General features: G+C 39.1%; 1 protein-coding gene across 1 annotated transcript in view; it reads right to left on the reverse strand.

Moving 5' to 3' along the window:
* Positions 1 to 6,896: 6,896 nt before the first annotated feature.
* quo (quattro) overlaps positions 6,897 to 14,076 on the reverse strand; it is a 30,503-nt gene continuing 23,323 nt past the window's right edge. The window contains exons 15-23 of the mRNA XM_072684596.1: positions 13,443 to 13,692; positions 13,231 to 13,320; positions 12,859 to 13,089; positions 10,283 to 10,453; positions 9,746 to 9,923; positions 8,804 to 8,920; positions 8,164 to 8,436; positions 7,754 to 7,980; positions 6,897 to 7,635 (exon numbers count right to left, since the gene is read on the reverse strand). Of these exons, the coding sequence (XP_072540697.1) occupies positions 7,594 to 7,635; positions 7,754 to 7,980; positions 8,164 to 8,436; positions 8,804 to 8,920; positions 9,746 to 9,923; positions 10,283 to 10,453; positions 12,859 to 13,089; positions 13,231 to 13,320; positions 13,443 to 13,692 (1,579 nt within the window). The 3' untranslated portion in view covers positions 6,897 to 7,593. The remainder of the gene's footprint in view (positions 7,636 to 7,753; positions 7,981 to 8,163; positions 8,437 to 8,803; positions 8,921 to 9,745; positions 9,924 to 10,282; positions 10,454 to 12,858; positions 13,090 to 13,230; positions 13,321 to 13,442; positions 13,693 to 14,076) is intronic.

Consider the following 14,076-nt stretch of genomic DNA (forward strand, 5'->3'; position numbering starts at 1 on the left):
CTATTGATATAATTTACCAAAATGTACAAATAAATTATAAATGAAATACATGTCAGTTATTTTATTTGCACATGTATATTAATGTTTGTAATCTATAGATGCATTTTTATTATTTGACCATATGTAATGAGAAAAGTTTAGAAATAAGAATAAACTTGCACCTATAAAAAAGTCTTATTTTCTTTGGGGTCAATTTGACACCATTGATTGTCTAACGTCTTTAAATAAATGATATATTTTTCCTTCTTTTTAAATTACTTTTCCGAAGTTAAACATTATGATATGTTTTCAATGTCCTGTACACATGCATTGGGTTAATTTGACCCCAGGCTGTTTTAGCTGTATAAAACTCAAAACTCTAAAATATCAGCACTTTATATACAATTTGTTTAGGATGATTTTGAGGTCACTATGACATGCAATTGTATAATCTTTAAAAACTTTAGAGACCTAACCTAACATAACCAAAACTGTAGTAGTGTCAAAAGCCACTGGGGGGAGCACATAATTCTCCTGAGAACTTTGACATTTCCTTTACTGTGGGGGTGGGAAAATATGGTTCCTGCAAACATAATGATTGTTCACACAACACAGGGGTGGAGCAAACATATAAAAGGTTTGCACAGCAGCCATCTAAACCATTTCTCTTGGTGCTCTGTGTGCTGTCTCTTTCTGCTCTCTCTCAACTAAAATGAATGATCATGAAAGTGACATAGAAGAGAATGTGTCAAAGACAGAGGATAATGTTGAGGAGGACCTTGATCATGAGGCATCCTCCTCAGATGAGAATGAGACCCTGTATTGACCCTCCTTAGGTTTCTCAACCACCAGCAAACACACTACCTTCCAAAAATTGAAATTCATTATGGTCCCTTTCACCACCTAAACAACAGGGTAGGCTTAGGGTGGTCATCAGATGGTTTCAAGCCCCACCAGATATGCTGTCGGCCATGTCCAAGACATAAAATCAGCACTTAAGCTCTTCATAACACCATCAATCGAAAAGGACACACTCGACATGACATATTTAGAAAGGAGGCGTGTGTATGGGGACAGTTGGAAAGACTTGGATGTGAAGTGTACATTGGGTTACAATATTTGCAGCCACCATGTCTCTAAACACATGTTTAATCCCATGTCACACACTTTGATGACAGAGAATCAAGGCAGGGCCTCGAGAGCATGATAAACTCGCAGCAAAACAGATGTATGGGACAAGTGGGTTCAGCAATTACCCTTTCTTTACAATCCTGGCCCCCATGTGACTATGCATGAATGTCTGGTTGCACAGTCCAGCTATGCCTAAAATATGCAGGTGAACTGCATGAACTGCTGAAAAGGAAGGTTACCATGCTAAGTACAGTGAGAAAGCAACAAGCCAGAGCTATCCTCTGAGCTGCTTGTGATGTAGAACAGGAAGGTAATATCTTAATGTTTGCCTTCACTGACAGAGTCACTGTGGTCTCCTTTTGCCCCAAGAAAGGGAAAAATGTCCTGCTTGTGAGCACTATGCACAAAAATGCTGTCCTAAGCACCAGAGAAGACCATAAATGGTCTTGAACAACAACAGGACAAAGGGAGGGGTTGATAACTTGGTCAAGTTCGTAGTCGCATACAGCTGCCGACGCATGTACTGCCCGTTGGCCCCTTTTGTAATATTCTTCAACATCAGTGATGTGAGTGCCTACAATGCCTTTGTAATATGGAGTGAAATAAACGAGGACTGGAACAGTGAGGAGGAGGGTTTTCCTGGAAGAGCTGGGTAATGTGTTGTTAAAGAGAGAGAAGACAGCATCTTTCAAGAGCATCAACAGCTGCTGCAACTGTTGTGAAGGACATCCAAACAGGGACACCCACCCCAACTCCTCCAGTGGTTCAAACTGCAGGCAGGAAACATGGCAGGTGCCAGGTCTGTCCCAAAAGAAATGACTCCAAGACCAGCAACACCTGTGTGAAATGCAAGAATTACATCTGCAAGAACCATGCATGCACTCTCTGCACATCATAAGACAACAGGCTGGAATGTATCTTCTGGTGGCCTGTTCATATTCTGTTTGTTCCTGTTCTGTGAAACTTAGTGAGTAAGTAAGAGTTTTTTTTTACTCACACATACATATTTGCATACAGTAGCGTAGAACAATCCCTGAAAATGCTCAGATGTACTTCTATATATGTGTTTTGTAAATAAAGAACTGTTAGACATTCCTTACTGGTGTTCTAATGATGATGAGGTTCTATTTTACAAATAAAATGTATGTAAATGTTTGAAATTTAATTGGCCCCAAACATGATACATGCTACTATTCTTGAGAAAATGAAACTATTTTTCATTACAAATGTTTTAGATTACAAAACTATGTACCTAGACAAAACATCAAGCCATTTAAACACCTAAAATATCTCATTGAGATTTTATGGCAGTGTGCATATATCTCCATATTCGCGTAACAGGCATTCTGGGTATATGGGGGGGGGGGGGGGGGGGGGGGGTAAGGCTATTTAAGTAATCAACAAACAAATATAGCATGTGACATAAATTTGGGTAACAATTTTAGTTATAGAAATTTTCTGGAGGTTTAGATTGCTGGAATCAAATTGACCCCAAGGATAAAAGAATTTGACAGTAACAAGAGGGTTAACCCATCATTTCACTGACTTTCATTTATTTGAGAAAGACCTAAATCAAATTGAGCGTATACTAAACAGAATCCCACAGTACAGCAATTTACCCTACATGTATTCTTTATGACCAAATAAAAAAACAAGGACAGAAGTAAATATAATAATGATTTAATATTACTATAGTCATACCTGTTACCAAAAAACACCCTACTGACTCCCCACGAAGTACCGAAACCTAAGTCTCCTGATTTCTGATAAGTCTTTCTTGTCATTTCTATGAAGTTTATCTTTGCAGTTGGCAAATGCACTCTAAAACAAACATGCTAAAAACAACCCAGTGTGCTATTCTTAATGTGGGCCCAGTTAAGGCTGATGCATTCTGTGCTATTTTGAACACAGCCAGTGTGTTATCTTATGAGATGCAGGCAGTGTGTTTAGATTTTTAATAGAACAGTTATTTAGTTAGTAATTACAGGATTTGTGTCAGACCTGTAATGTGCTTTAGCCAGAAAAATGCACCACACCAAGTTCAAACACATGCATTTGATTTCCTATTGATTTCCTAAGAATAGTGCTCCCCAACACATGCTACACAGAGACACTAGACAATGTAAGAACCCTTTAGAGTTATGGGCTTAATTCAGCAACAACACTGTTGAAGGGAGGTGCCTACCTGATGACCCCTGTGAACAGCTTGCAGCGTAGTGGATGATTAGAATATGGGTGAAGGGAATGGGCTGTATTAGGTGTTAGGTATTAAATATTAGGTGCAGGATTTCTGTATCTTTTCCTATAGTATTTTAATAATAACCTTCTGGCTTATTCATGTGGTCTTGAACAAACTTCAGATAGGCAGGATCGGCTTCCTCCTTGCTTTCCTTTCATGCACAACATTCTTGTTCAGTTTTCCTGATGGTGGACTCATGGACATTGACAATACTCAATTCAAGACCATATAAATGTGTATATCATCTGCCTGACAGTGGATTAGTTAGAAATGGTGAGCTTTAATCACTTTTTATGAGGCCATTTCTTCTAGTGGCCCAGAGGAATGAAGAGCCTGTCAATATGGCCTGAGGTACGAAGCTCGGTCAAGTTGCTAGCCATCAGGAGCCAGGGTTTGCTAGCCATCAGGAGCCAGGGTCCTGGTTGGTAGCAACATTCGTAACGGGATTCGTACCTCAGGCCATCGTTGATGGCACTTTCTCCCTACATCACTCAAATGCAATGCTGGCCAACACTGGTGAATGAGAGCCAGGTACATGCTGTCAATAACTTTATCTGAGGAACCTCCTTTGTTCTATGCATGCCGCAATTCCCTGTTTATGCTTTTGAAACATTGGAAGGCCTGCTAATCTTAGGTAAACAACTAATCAGTTGGGATATACAGATATTCAAATGTCCAACACCCCCCAAGTCCAATGTGTCAACACAAAATGTGTCAAAATAGTGCTGATGCCAAAAGTGTGTCAATGATTAACACATCATTGTCGAGTATGATGGAAGTGGAACTTCTTCACACTCTGAACTGCCTGGGGCCGTTTCACTTCATTCTAGAGTTCATCAATCATCAATCTCCTGAATTTATATAACAGTGAAGTGTCTTGAGGGTCCAGCCTTTAAATCACAGGCTGCAGCTGCTGGTCCTGTGGCCAATGGCCTCATGTTCACTGTCTCTTATATAAGTATATAAGTATAGAGTAATAATCAGATCTACTAAAGCACACAAGATGGCTACAGATGCCAGTGATCCATAAAGATCCACAAGTGTGGTTAATGTGGTTAACAGACAATAAAGCATATAGGAATTATTTTGCTTTGTCCAAACATAAACCCTTTTTCTCCCTTGCTCTGAAGGAGGACCTGTAGCCAAACCTCAGATTCCAATAAACAGAGAGCATCATAATTTTTGTTGAAACAAGCATTTACATTTATATTCACATTTAAGGCATTTAGCAGACGCTCTAATCCAGAGTGACTTACAAAAGTTTACCCAAGAATAACCTCAGCTAGTTTAAATAGGCTAAAAAAATAAAAAAGATACCTCCCCATAAGTTTAGACACTACTAAACACAAGTCAGTAAGCAGACCATAATACTCTACTATTTACACAAGTACTCTCAGAGGAGGTGGGTCTTCAGTCTGCGTTTGAAGACAGCGAGGGACTCGGACACTCAGGGGCAGCTCGTTCCACCACTTTGGTGCCAGGACAGAAAAAAGGCTGGACGCCGAGCCGTACTTGAAGCCGAGCCGAGCCGAGCCGTACTTGAAGCTTGAAGGGCTCTTGGTGCAGATCGGCTTTTGACCATTGTCATCACGTACGGAGGGGCTGGTCCTTTCTGGGCTTTGTAGGCCAGCGTCAGGGTTTTGAATCTGATGCGGGAAGCAGCTACAGGAAGCCAGTGAAGAGAGAGCAGCAGTGGAGTGACATGGCTGAATTTAGGGACGTTGAAGACGACCCGTGCCGCTGCACTCTGGATGAGTTGCAGGGGCCTGATGGTGCGAAGAGGGAGACCAGCCAGAAGAGAGTTGCAGTAGTCAAGTCTGGAAGTGACGAGAGACTGAACGAGCACCTAGGTGGTCTTCATAGAGAGGAAGAGTCGAACTCTCTGGATGTTGCTGTTTCATGTTTGTGGTCATTTTTGAGGAAGCTAAAAAAAAAATGCAAACTGAACAGGGTGGAAACATCACAGTTTAGAATCTGAATGATAGGACAGATTATAAAGACTGAGAGCAGTGAGTCTGAAGAACGAAAAATGTTCCACCCAAATTTAGTAATTCTAAAACATTTTGAAATTATTTTCCAAAGCATGTTTGTCAATGGCTGTAGGCAGTTGAGTCTGTTCTGCTTTTGCCATCCAGTTTGATCAAGTTTGTGGAAGTGCTCATGCTTTTCAAGACCTTCTTCACACGGCCTTGTATAATAAAATACTTCTGTACTTTTAGTGACCAATATATTTCAAGGGTTCAGCATATTCTGTCCTTCTGTCCTTTAGAACTATTTTATAGCCATGTTAACATTTTTGACACATACAAAAGTATGGAATTTTTCTGTCATTGTGAATAGTTGAGTATAAGATGAACAGATTTCCAGAAGGCATAAACATTCTTTTCAATATTAGCAAAATAAATGTATTTTTGCTTTACAAAGCATTTTATTAAGCTCTCAGATAACCGTTACCAAGATCTAAGGCCTTAAATAGCTGGTGAGGTTTATGGCTTGTTCATCAGTCTCAGGTAATTACCTCAGTCAGGTAATGTAAATTTCTAAGCTCTATAAATACCCCTTAAAAATTCTCCCAACACTCAGCGGCCATGGGCTCCTCTGAGCAGCTGCTTTTCTCTGAGCACATTGGCTCGTGTTGAGACAACAAACTCGTTAACCAAAACTTTTCTTGGAGTCAAATGTATAACAATGACCAGCTCTTTTTACATATGGGCTCACTCAGACAATTCCCTGGACTTTGCACTTGGGGACTGGCAGGTCCAGGTACTGTCTGGTACAACTGATTTGAACATTTGTGTTAACACATACAGCTCCTCCGGATGATGTCCGGAATCCATGGTTACCATGCATATCTGAAAGGGGCCTAACAGTAAGATGTTTAGAACATCACTGTCCCTGGAGGTGCCTTGGGCGCCTTAGTTTTACTTAAATACGTTTTTTTGAAGTAATGCCCGGCAAATGATAACCTCCGCAGAGCTGTGGTCTGGAAAGAACTGAGTTTGACACAAGGTGTTTTGACATGTTTTCCTAACCTGACGTGTTTGAGAAACCATGTCATAAGGTGTTTCATAGCTGATCAATTAGGTGTGTACTCTTCAAGAAAACTCATAAACTTATTAAACTATAGCAATTCCTTCCTGACAGAGTTTAGGCACAATATTTCCTAAATATAGTAGTGGGGTGGGGGGCTGGGTGGGACATGATGGCCCCAAGCACAGGGTTCCAGTAAATATCTTGGCACACTTTCTTTCTGGAGGGAAACATTCTTCACACCCTTTCCCTATCTTAATAACCATGGAAGGACTGCCAGGACTTGTAGACTCACCTCCGCATTTCCTCCTCACTTACAGGAGAAATATCAGAAAGACATGGGATAAAGGGTTAGGTGGCAAAAAAATGAAGCATCCATAGGTCTTTTACAGGTGTGGGCTGTAAGCAGTAGTGTGGTCTCGAAATGCTTTGAAATGAGTTTTCTTTTTCAAAATCGATTCTGTTTGCTTGCATATAGTCAACAAGAACACACTTAGAACAAGGTAATCTGGACATATTGGCATGTTTTATGGCATGGATACAACATCTGAAATTGTCCACTAAAAAGAAGTCCACTTAAGAGAAGGAATACAAAAGTTCAAAAAAGGTATACTGTGGAGTGGGACTACAAAAGATCATTAGTTGATTACATTTAAAACATTATGAACAACTGGACACTGTAGTTAGATGTTATTATTACGATCCTGGTTAGAATTCAATAAATACAAAATCAGCCGGAATAAAAATGTAAAAAAAAAAAATAATGAACAGCTTAACAAGAAATTACTTATTGATGAAAGCCAAAATGCTCTCAAATACCAATACAAAACACCAATACAATGACATCAACACTCACACACACACTCATACACTCACACAGGCCCTAACATATTTGTATATATACATACAAACATGGAGTAAACAGAATAACTATAACCAAAGCTAAGCAAAAAAGTAAGGATTAATTTGATTAACCAATAGGCTGTAAAATAACACAGTACATTGCAAAAGATTAAGCAGAAACTGCTAGTGTTCACAATGATTTTCAAGATTAATAAATAATATGCTTCATGATTAGATACTACTTTGAAGCTGTCACACTCTCCAGGTTAAGGCTTTCTGTGGTTCATGAGAGGGACTAACATACTGTATCTCAATATTCTTCAGATCTCCATGTGGCCCACAGTTCTGAGTGGTTGGACTAATATTCACAGTTAAACTTCAGTTGATTTTCCCAAGTGATTGTTCCCTTTAATCTGCATTGTGAAGAAAAAAACACAATTAACATCATCTGGTTTTAACAAGAAACTGTGCCATAAATATGAGTAATATAAAAATGAGCTAGAACCTGTAAAATTTATATCCAACCCATACCTTGAGTGGTTGATCCCTTATTTGGCTTTGTGGTTTGGAAGATTTTGGAGGTTCATCTTTGTGTTCCTGTTGGTTCTTCTTCAGTTTGTTGGGGCATGCTTTCCTCACACCAACGGCAGAATTTTCTGAAGGATGTTCTTCATGTTCTCCACCAGTCACAGACTGGCAACTGTAGCCAGAACTACTGAAGCCACTTATACTCTCTCCTGAAGATTCTGAACTGTCCACTAAACAGTGAAAATAATGCTTGGGTGAAAATCTAATAATGATTGAGTATCAGAATTATAACCACTTAGTAAGTATGGACCGTATACATTTATATATATATGAACCATATATATAAATATAAAATATACTAATATAAGTTTATATACCATGTTAAAACACATTTTGACCTCACAGGTGCTCACCGAGTAGACTCTGACTCCCATTTTCCTGGTCTAAGTCATATTCTTCTGAAACTCCTGGATTGGAGAATCTTCCACAGGCAGAAGTAGAGACCCCTCTTCTACTGGGACCAATTAGGTAACCTACTGGTGATACAGAGCCCCGCCCAGAGGAGGAGGAAGAGGATGAGGGGCTGTCCGATGATATACAGCAGACTGAACCAGTAGAACTTGGCCTCTGTGCTGGAAATCCACTCTGGGAGTCAGACATCCCAGAGGAAGTAGCTGCCTTGCAGTCTGAGAATAAGGAATAAACCCACATAAAATCAGTTCAACCTAGACAACCATTTAGCCAAAACACAGAAAACATGTGACAAACTTGCCTTTCCACAGGCTAAGTGATATGTATTAGCTATGTCATTAAAACAAATATTATATAAACTAATATTACATTTGCTGCTCGAGAACTGAACACTTTATCATTTCGTTCATGGCATGAAGGTGTTATTGCAGCATAACAGAACATCTAGATCAGATTGGTAAGCTGGAACAGACTAAGCAAGTGGAATCAGATGTATTCAATCTCTTTGCAGACAGGATTGGACACCCTCTGATCTAGATAATTCCTAATTCTTAAAAAATAACACAACATAGTGTTCTTTACCTCGTCCTGTAAGGGCACAGTTGATGGCACGGTCGCAGATGGCAGCTTCGCTGGGCTTAATGTCCATGTAAGGCTTATATCCAATTCCCATAAACACTCTCTCCTGCATTCGGATCTCTGTGAATCAGCCAATGAAACAGACATTCATTAATCAGACATTACAGGTTATATTCATGTATATGCATGTGTACCTAAAGGGAAAAATAGATAAAGATGCTATTTCCTAAGAGATCTTTATATCCTTTACATCAGTGTAACATTAAGTCATTCTTTTAAGTACCACCCATTAGTTACAGCATGACTGTCAACCAAAACACTTTTTTGGTTTATTCAAAAAAGGTTTATTTGTTAGAAAGTGTATTTTTAAGTTATGTTTGTCTCTAATTCCACTTTGACACTAATTCCACTTTCAATTTTGATACAGTAAAAATACTTTCTCATTAAATGGAAGAAGAAAACATTATTAGGGAAAAGTGTAGTGCAGCAAAAAAGGGAGTTTACACTGAAGAAAAGGCTGTGGTAGGCTTGGGAGTTGAGCTGTCTGTGATTTATTTTTTTATACAGCTCCACCCAGGTATATTCATCTGCTTGTTCATCTTGGTTTGAGAATCCACATGTTGTTTAACACTGAGCATAAAGCATAAAAATGATCTGTTTATGCTTTCAGTGTCACTCCCTATCCCTGGTTACATTGGAATGCCTGCACAGTAGGTTTTCATACTTGCAAATTTTCATTTAATGTAAGCACCGAAATGGTCATTCTGGGCCATTTTAAAGCAAATATCTGACAGTACAAACATGATTACGGTAAAGTTACGTAATCGTCTCAAAAGTTTTTATAAATCAGACTTTTACTGTCCCAAGTTGCCCTTATATGGAAAAAGAGTGATTCAATGAATTAATGCAGGTTCAGAGAATTTTAAAACAGAACTGTGTGCTCACCCTTGTTGTGCACAGCCTGTTCCCACAGGATCCTCTCCAGGTCTTTAGTCCAAGCTTCCTTTAACTCTCGAGTTCCTGCTTGTAGTGTGTACGTGTCTTGTGACTTTCGCCTCCGAAACCAGATTTCAAAGCAGAGTCCAGAATCACCATAGTTATGGGTCATGCCAATGTCAGATGTCTAGAAGCGTGCAGGGAGATAGACATGAATACAAAAACAGGAGAGAAGCATCATTCTGTATTTGTCTGTAGTTTCTGTGGGCACACAATCCTATTAGATATTGTACATGCGGTATCAATATATATATATTTTTACTTTATTTTAAATTGTGATGGAAACAGGGTGCCAGGAAAAATGACTACAGCTTTAGTGTGCTGTTCAAAAAATACAATCTTTGTTTTTTATACAATGCTGTGCAGATACTATATAATGCTTTGTATATATATATATAAAGCATCTGCACAGCATTGTATAAAACACAAAGATTGTATTTATATATATATATATATATATATATATATGCTACATAATGAGATTACCTTGAATGACTGTTTGTAGATATATGTGTCATTCCCAACTTCTGTCTTCTTGGTCTTGCTAAAGAGGATAAGATCTTGAAAAAGGAAAATATGCCGGTAACATTTCTTCTTCCTAAAGGAAACCAAGAACTCATCCTGGCGAATCAGCTGCCCTTGTTCCTTCAGGTTCACCTGTGCAAATACACGACTTTGATAAACAACACACATAGCAATTCATTGTATAGAATAAAGGAACAGAAACAACACACTACATGACTAAAGAAAAACTAATGCTGAACCACCTTCAGAAACAAGCTTATTCCTGCAGTATGTAAACATAGTGTACTGGTGTACTTCAACATTTCCGCTGAGGAACATTCTGATGCAAGTGTCTAAATATGAACTTGATAAACCTCATGCTTTGTTAGAATGGATGGTTCTTAAGTGGGATGTCTGAGTTGTGTTTCCATCAGGAGTCACCTGCCCAACTAACCCATAATACTGTCTTTGTTCCAAATTTCTGAATGAGTTCATAACTGAAGATTATATTGCCACTTCCCATTGCTTTGGCAGGAATGCACCATGACACCCTCTCATTTGCCTGAGCGAGCAGAAAGTGGTTGTCATGTGTGTCACTATTAAACAACTTCTCGCCTTGCACTGTGGCTACAGGATGAATCATATTTTTATCGTGACACAAGTTTGCATGGTGAACACATTAAAGGCTGTGATGATATATATGGATGATCAAATTATATTATATTATACATGAGTGACAAATTAATAGGCAGAAATGTAGCTGTGTCTAACATTAAAATGGTAGTGTGCTCCTATCAGGACTGAATTCTGGATCTTCACATTTTGTATCACTACAATTTTGTATGTACGTATATAAGTACATATTTGTATACACTACTCACAAGACATTAGGGATATTTGGCTTTCAGGATGAACCTAAATGCACTCTAACCTTTACAGGTGAACTTAATGTGATCTTCTTTTAACTTTTGAATGCACATGTCCAAATGGTCAACGTTTCAGTACTTTTTGCACAACTTGCTGTTCTCTAACAAGGAGCTTAATGGCAAAACTCACAACAGGTGTTTGATTCATAAATTGACTAATACATTTTCTGGTTCAATTAGAATTGGTATTTAAACATCATGCTGTCACTTTTGACATTATGAGACCAAGACAACACCTAACAATTGATCAACATTACCTCGCCATTGCGAGGCTTTAAACAGGATGTTCTCAGACAGAAGTGGCCATTAAGCTTAGAGTGTCACAGAGTGTCCATGTCAGCAGGTTGCAAAAGAGATACAGAGAGACTGGAAGAGTCACAGAGAGGCATAGAAGTGGATGTCCTTTGGCCACATCCCACTCCCACACTGATGACCGCTACATTGCGAACAGTGCCCTGCGGTACCAGATGATGAATGCCACACAAATCCAGGCACATTTAAGCAAGGTGAAAGGCACCCAAGTGTCACGCCAGACCATTCGAAACCTTTACATCAGTGTAGTCTGCGTGCAAGACGACCTGCAAGGGTACCTGATCACTACACCAGGCACTGGGTACGGTCAAGCTGTAATTAATGCTCAAGGGCACATGACAAGTTAATGAGACACTGACATTTTTGTTGGGGTATATCCACCACTGTTGTTGGCTTTTGTATAAATTAAATAATATAATAAATATATCATTTATAATAAAATATGAGGAAATCACCATTGCATGCTTCTACTTAAATGCCCTACTTTCATGATATAATATCACTGTAGCGTGCATTTATTACATTTTCCTAAAATTTCACCCGAAAGCCAAATATCCCTAACTTTTGTTATATTTATATATGTATATATAAAGTTTGAGCAACTGTCTCAACTGTCCAGGGAAGGCTTTTTACTAGATTTTGGAGCACTGCTGTGAGGATTTAACTATATTCAGTAAAAAAGAGGATTAGTGAGGTTGGGATGTTAGACGGCCCCACCTTTATCCACAACTCCCCAACTCATGATGGAGCACCATCATTTCAGAGAACACAGTCCCACTGCTGCACAGCTCCACGCTGGGGAGCCTTATATATCCCTAATCCATGCATGGTATTAAACATGGTGCCAACAGGTTCATGTTTATCTGCTTCAGAGAGTCCTATTCTACTGCCCAATGTGCTATGTTCAGCACCTGTGTTATAGATAGCCACAAAATGCATGGCCCAAAGACGGGGTCAGGAGATTGTACATAGGTGGAGTTACCTAATGAGGCCATCTGTATGCACTCACTCCACTGCAGGCCACCACCATAAAACAGCAGCTGCCAACTCAGCGAGTCTTTTAATATGTTTTTATCAGGCTTACAGTGTGCACAGTGTGCTTACAGTTTTGTAATGCTGCATTAGTTATATTTGCTGAAAACTGAATTATAAACAATATTTATTATGTCTAAATGTATGGCTTCTTTTCATCTTGATCTCTACCAACTTTATTAAGCACTGTATTTTATGTTCATCTCATGTAGCCCTAAACTGCCCTGACCTTGGCCTTACATTGCACTGACCATGTCTAAAGTTCTTACTATCTTACTCTAAACTTACATCACATTCCTGGATGTCATCCATGGCAAGGAGATTGTTGCCATGGCGAAGCTGAAACTGGATGACCTCTAGTGCAGCTTGTATCTCAGCTCGCTCACGACTTCTGTGTGACCCCGTTTCACACTCCCGCAACATGTCCTGCAGTAGCAAGCTGTATTTACTGATGCGCTGCACTGGTTTCAGCAAGTACGATGATAGGTCCATCTTATCCTCCAGCTGCTGTTGCTTCTCCTGCAAATGTATCAAAGACGTGTACCTTATCTATAATTACTGAGGATTAGAAAGTTTGTACCTCTCCTCTGTACTGTACTGACCATTTTTTATTAAATATCTTGGATAAGTTCGGTGCTTAATGGACCTCAAAGGCCTTACCTTGAAGAACTCTTTTCCATGGTGAATGAGTAGGCTGTCTGAGCGAGGTTTATTCTTGCTGTAGAGAGCGTAGAGACCAAAACTTTCTTTCTGGGGTTTAAAGAGGAAGTATATATCATAAGGTATTTAGAAGTGTTCTAGGAGTAGGGTCATGTAAGCAGACAGCCTTTGTGCTTTGAACACAAAAATGAATCTGACTGCAAAGAACTTACATGTCTTAGAAAACAACGTCCCACGCGAAAAGGATCTCTCAGGCAAAGCTCTAGCTCTTTTAAAAAATGGTGTTGATGAAAGTCTCTGAGCTTCTCTAGGTTTCCAAAGATGCTTCCCCTCTGGCCCCTCAGGTCTTGTGGTACATCAGAGCGCTCCAGCTCTGGGAAGTAGTTCTCCATGACATAGCTCAGCGCTTTAACATATTCTCTTTCAGTTCGCAACAACTCCTCCATGATGTGCTGCAGCTTACTGCCAGGACAAAAAGAAGAATCAACCATTTTAGACTGTGGTGATATTTACAACATGTGTTCTCTCAAAGCATTATTTAAAAGAAAGAGCTGGAAAAGAAGAAATACATTCAAAGAAATGCTCTACAGTACTAGTAACATTTACAGATGTGATTGGTTTTGTATAACACTGAATGGTAATCTACATAAATAAATGAAAAAGAAATGAATAAAGAATAAATAAATGAATAAAGGATGGGCACCACAATTAAGCATCATAAGGCATAATAAAACTGTAATCAGCTTTTACGTTAGTCATTTTCTAACTAAAACATGGTTAAAGATTTCCTGGTGTCATAATTCCTAGTAAGCCTATACTGATAAATCAAACCCTGCTTCCCATAAT

This window comes from Salminus brasiliensis, chromosome 7 (genome assembly GCF_030463535.1).
Source record: "Salminus brasiliensis chromosome 7, fSalBra1.hap2, whole genome shotgun sequence".
Lineage (NCBI taxonomy): Eukaryota > Metazoa > Chordata > Actinopteri > Characiformes > Bryconidae > Salminus > Salminus brasiliensis.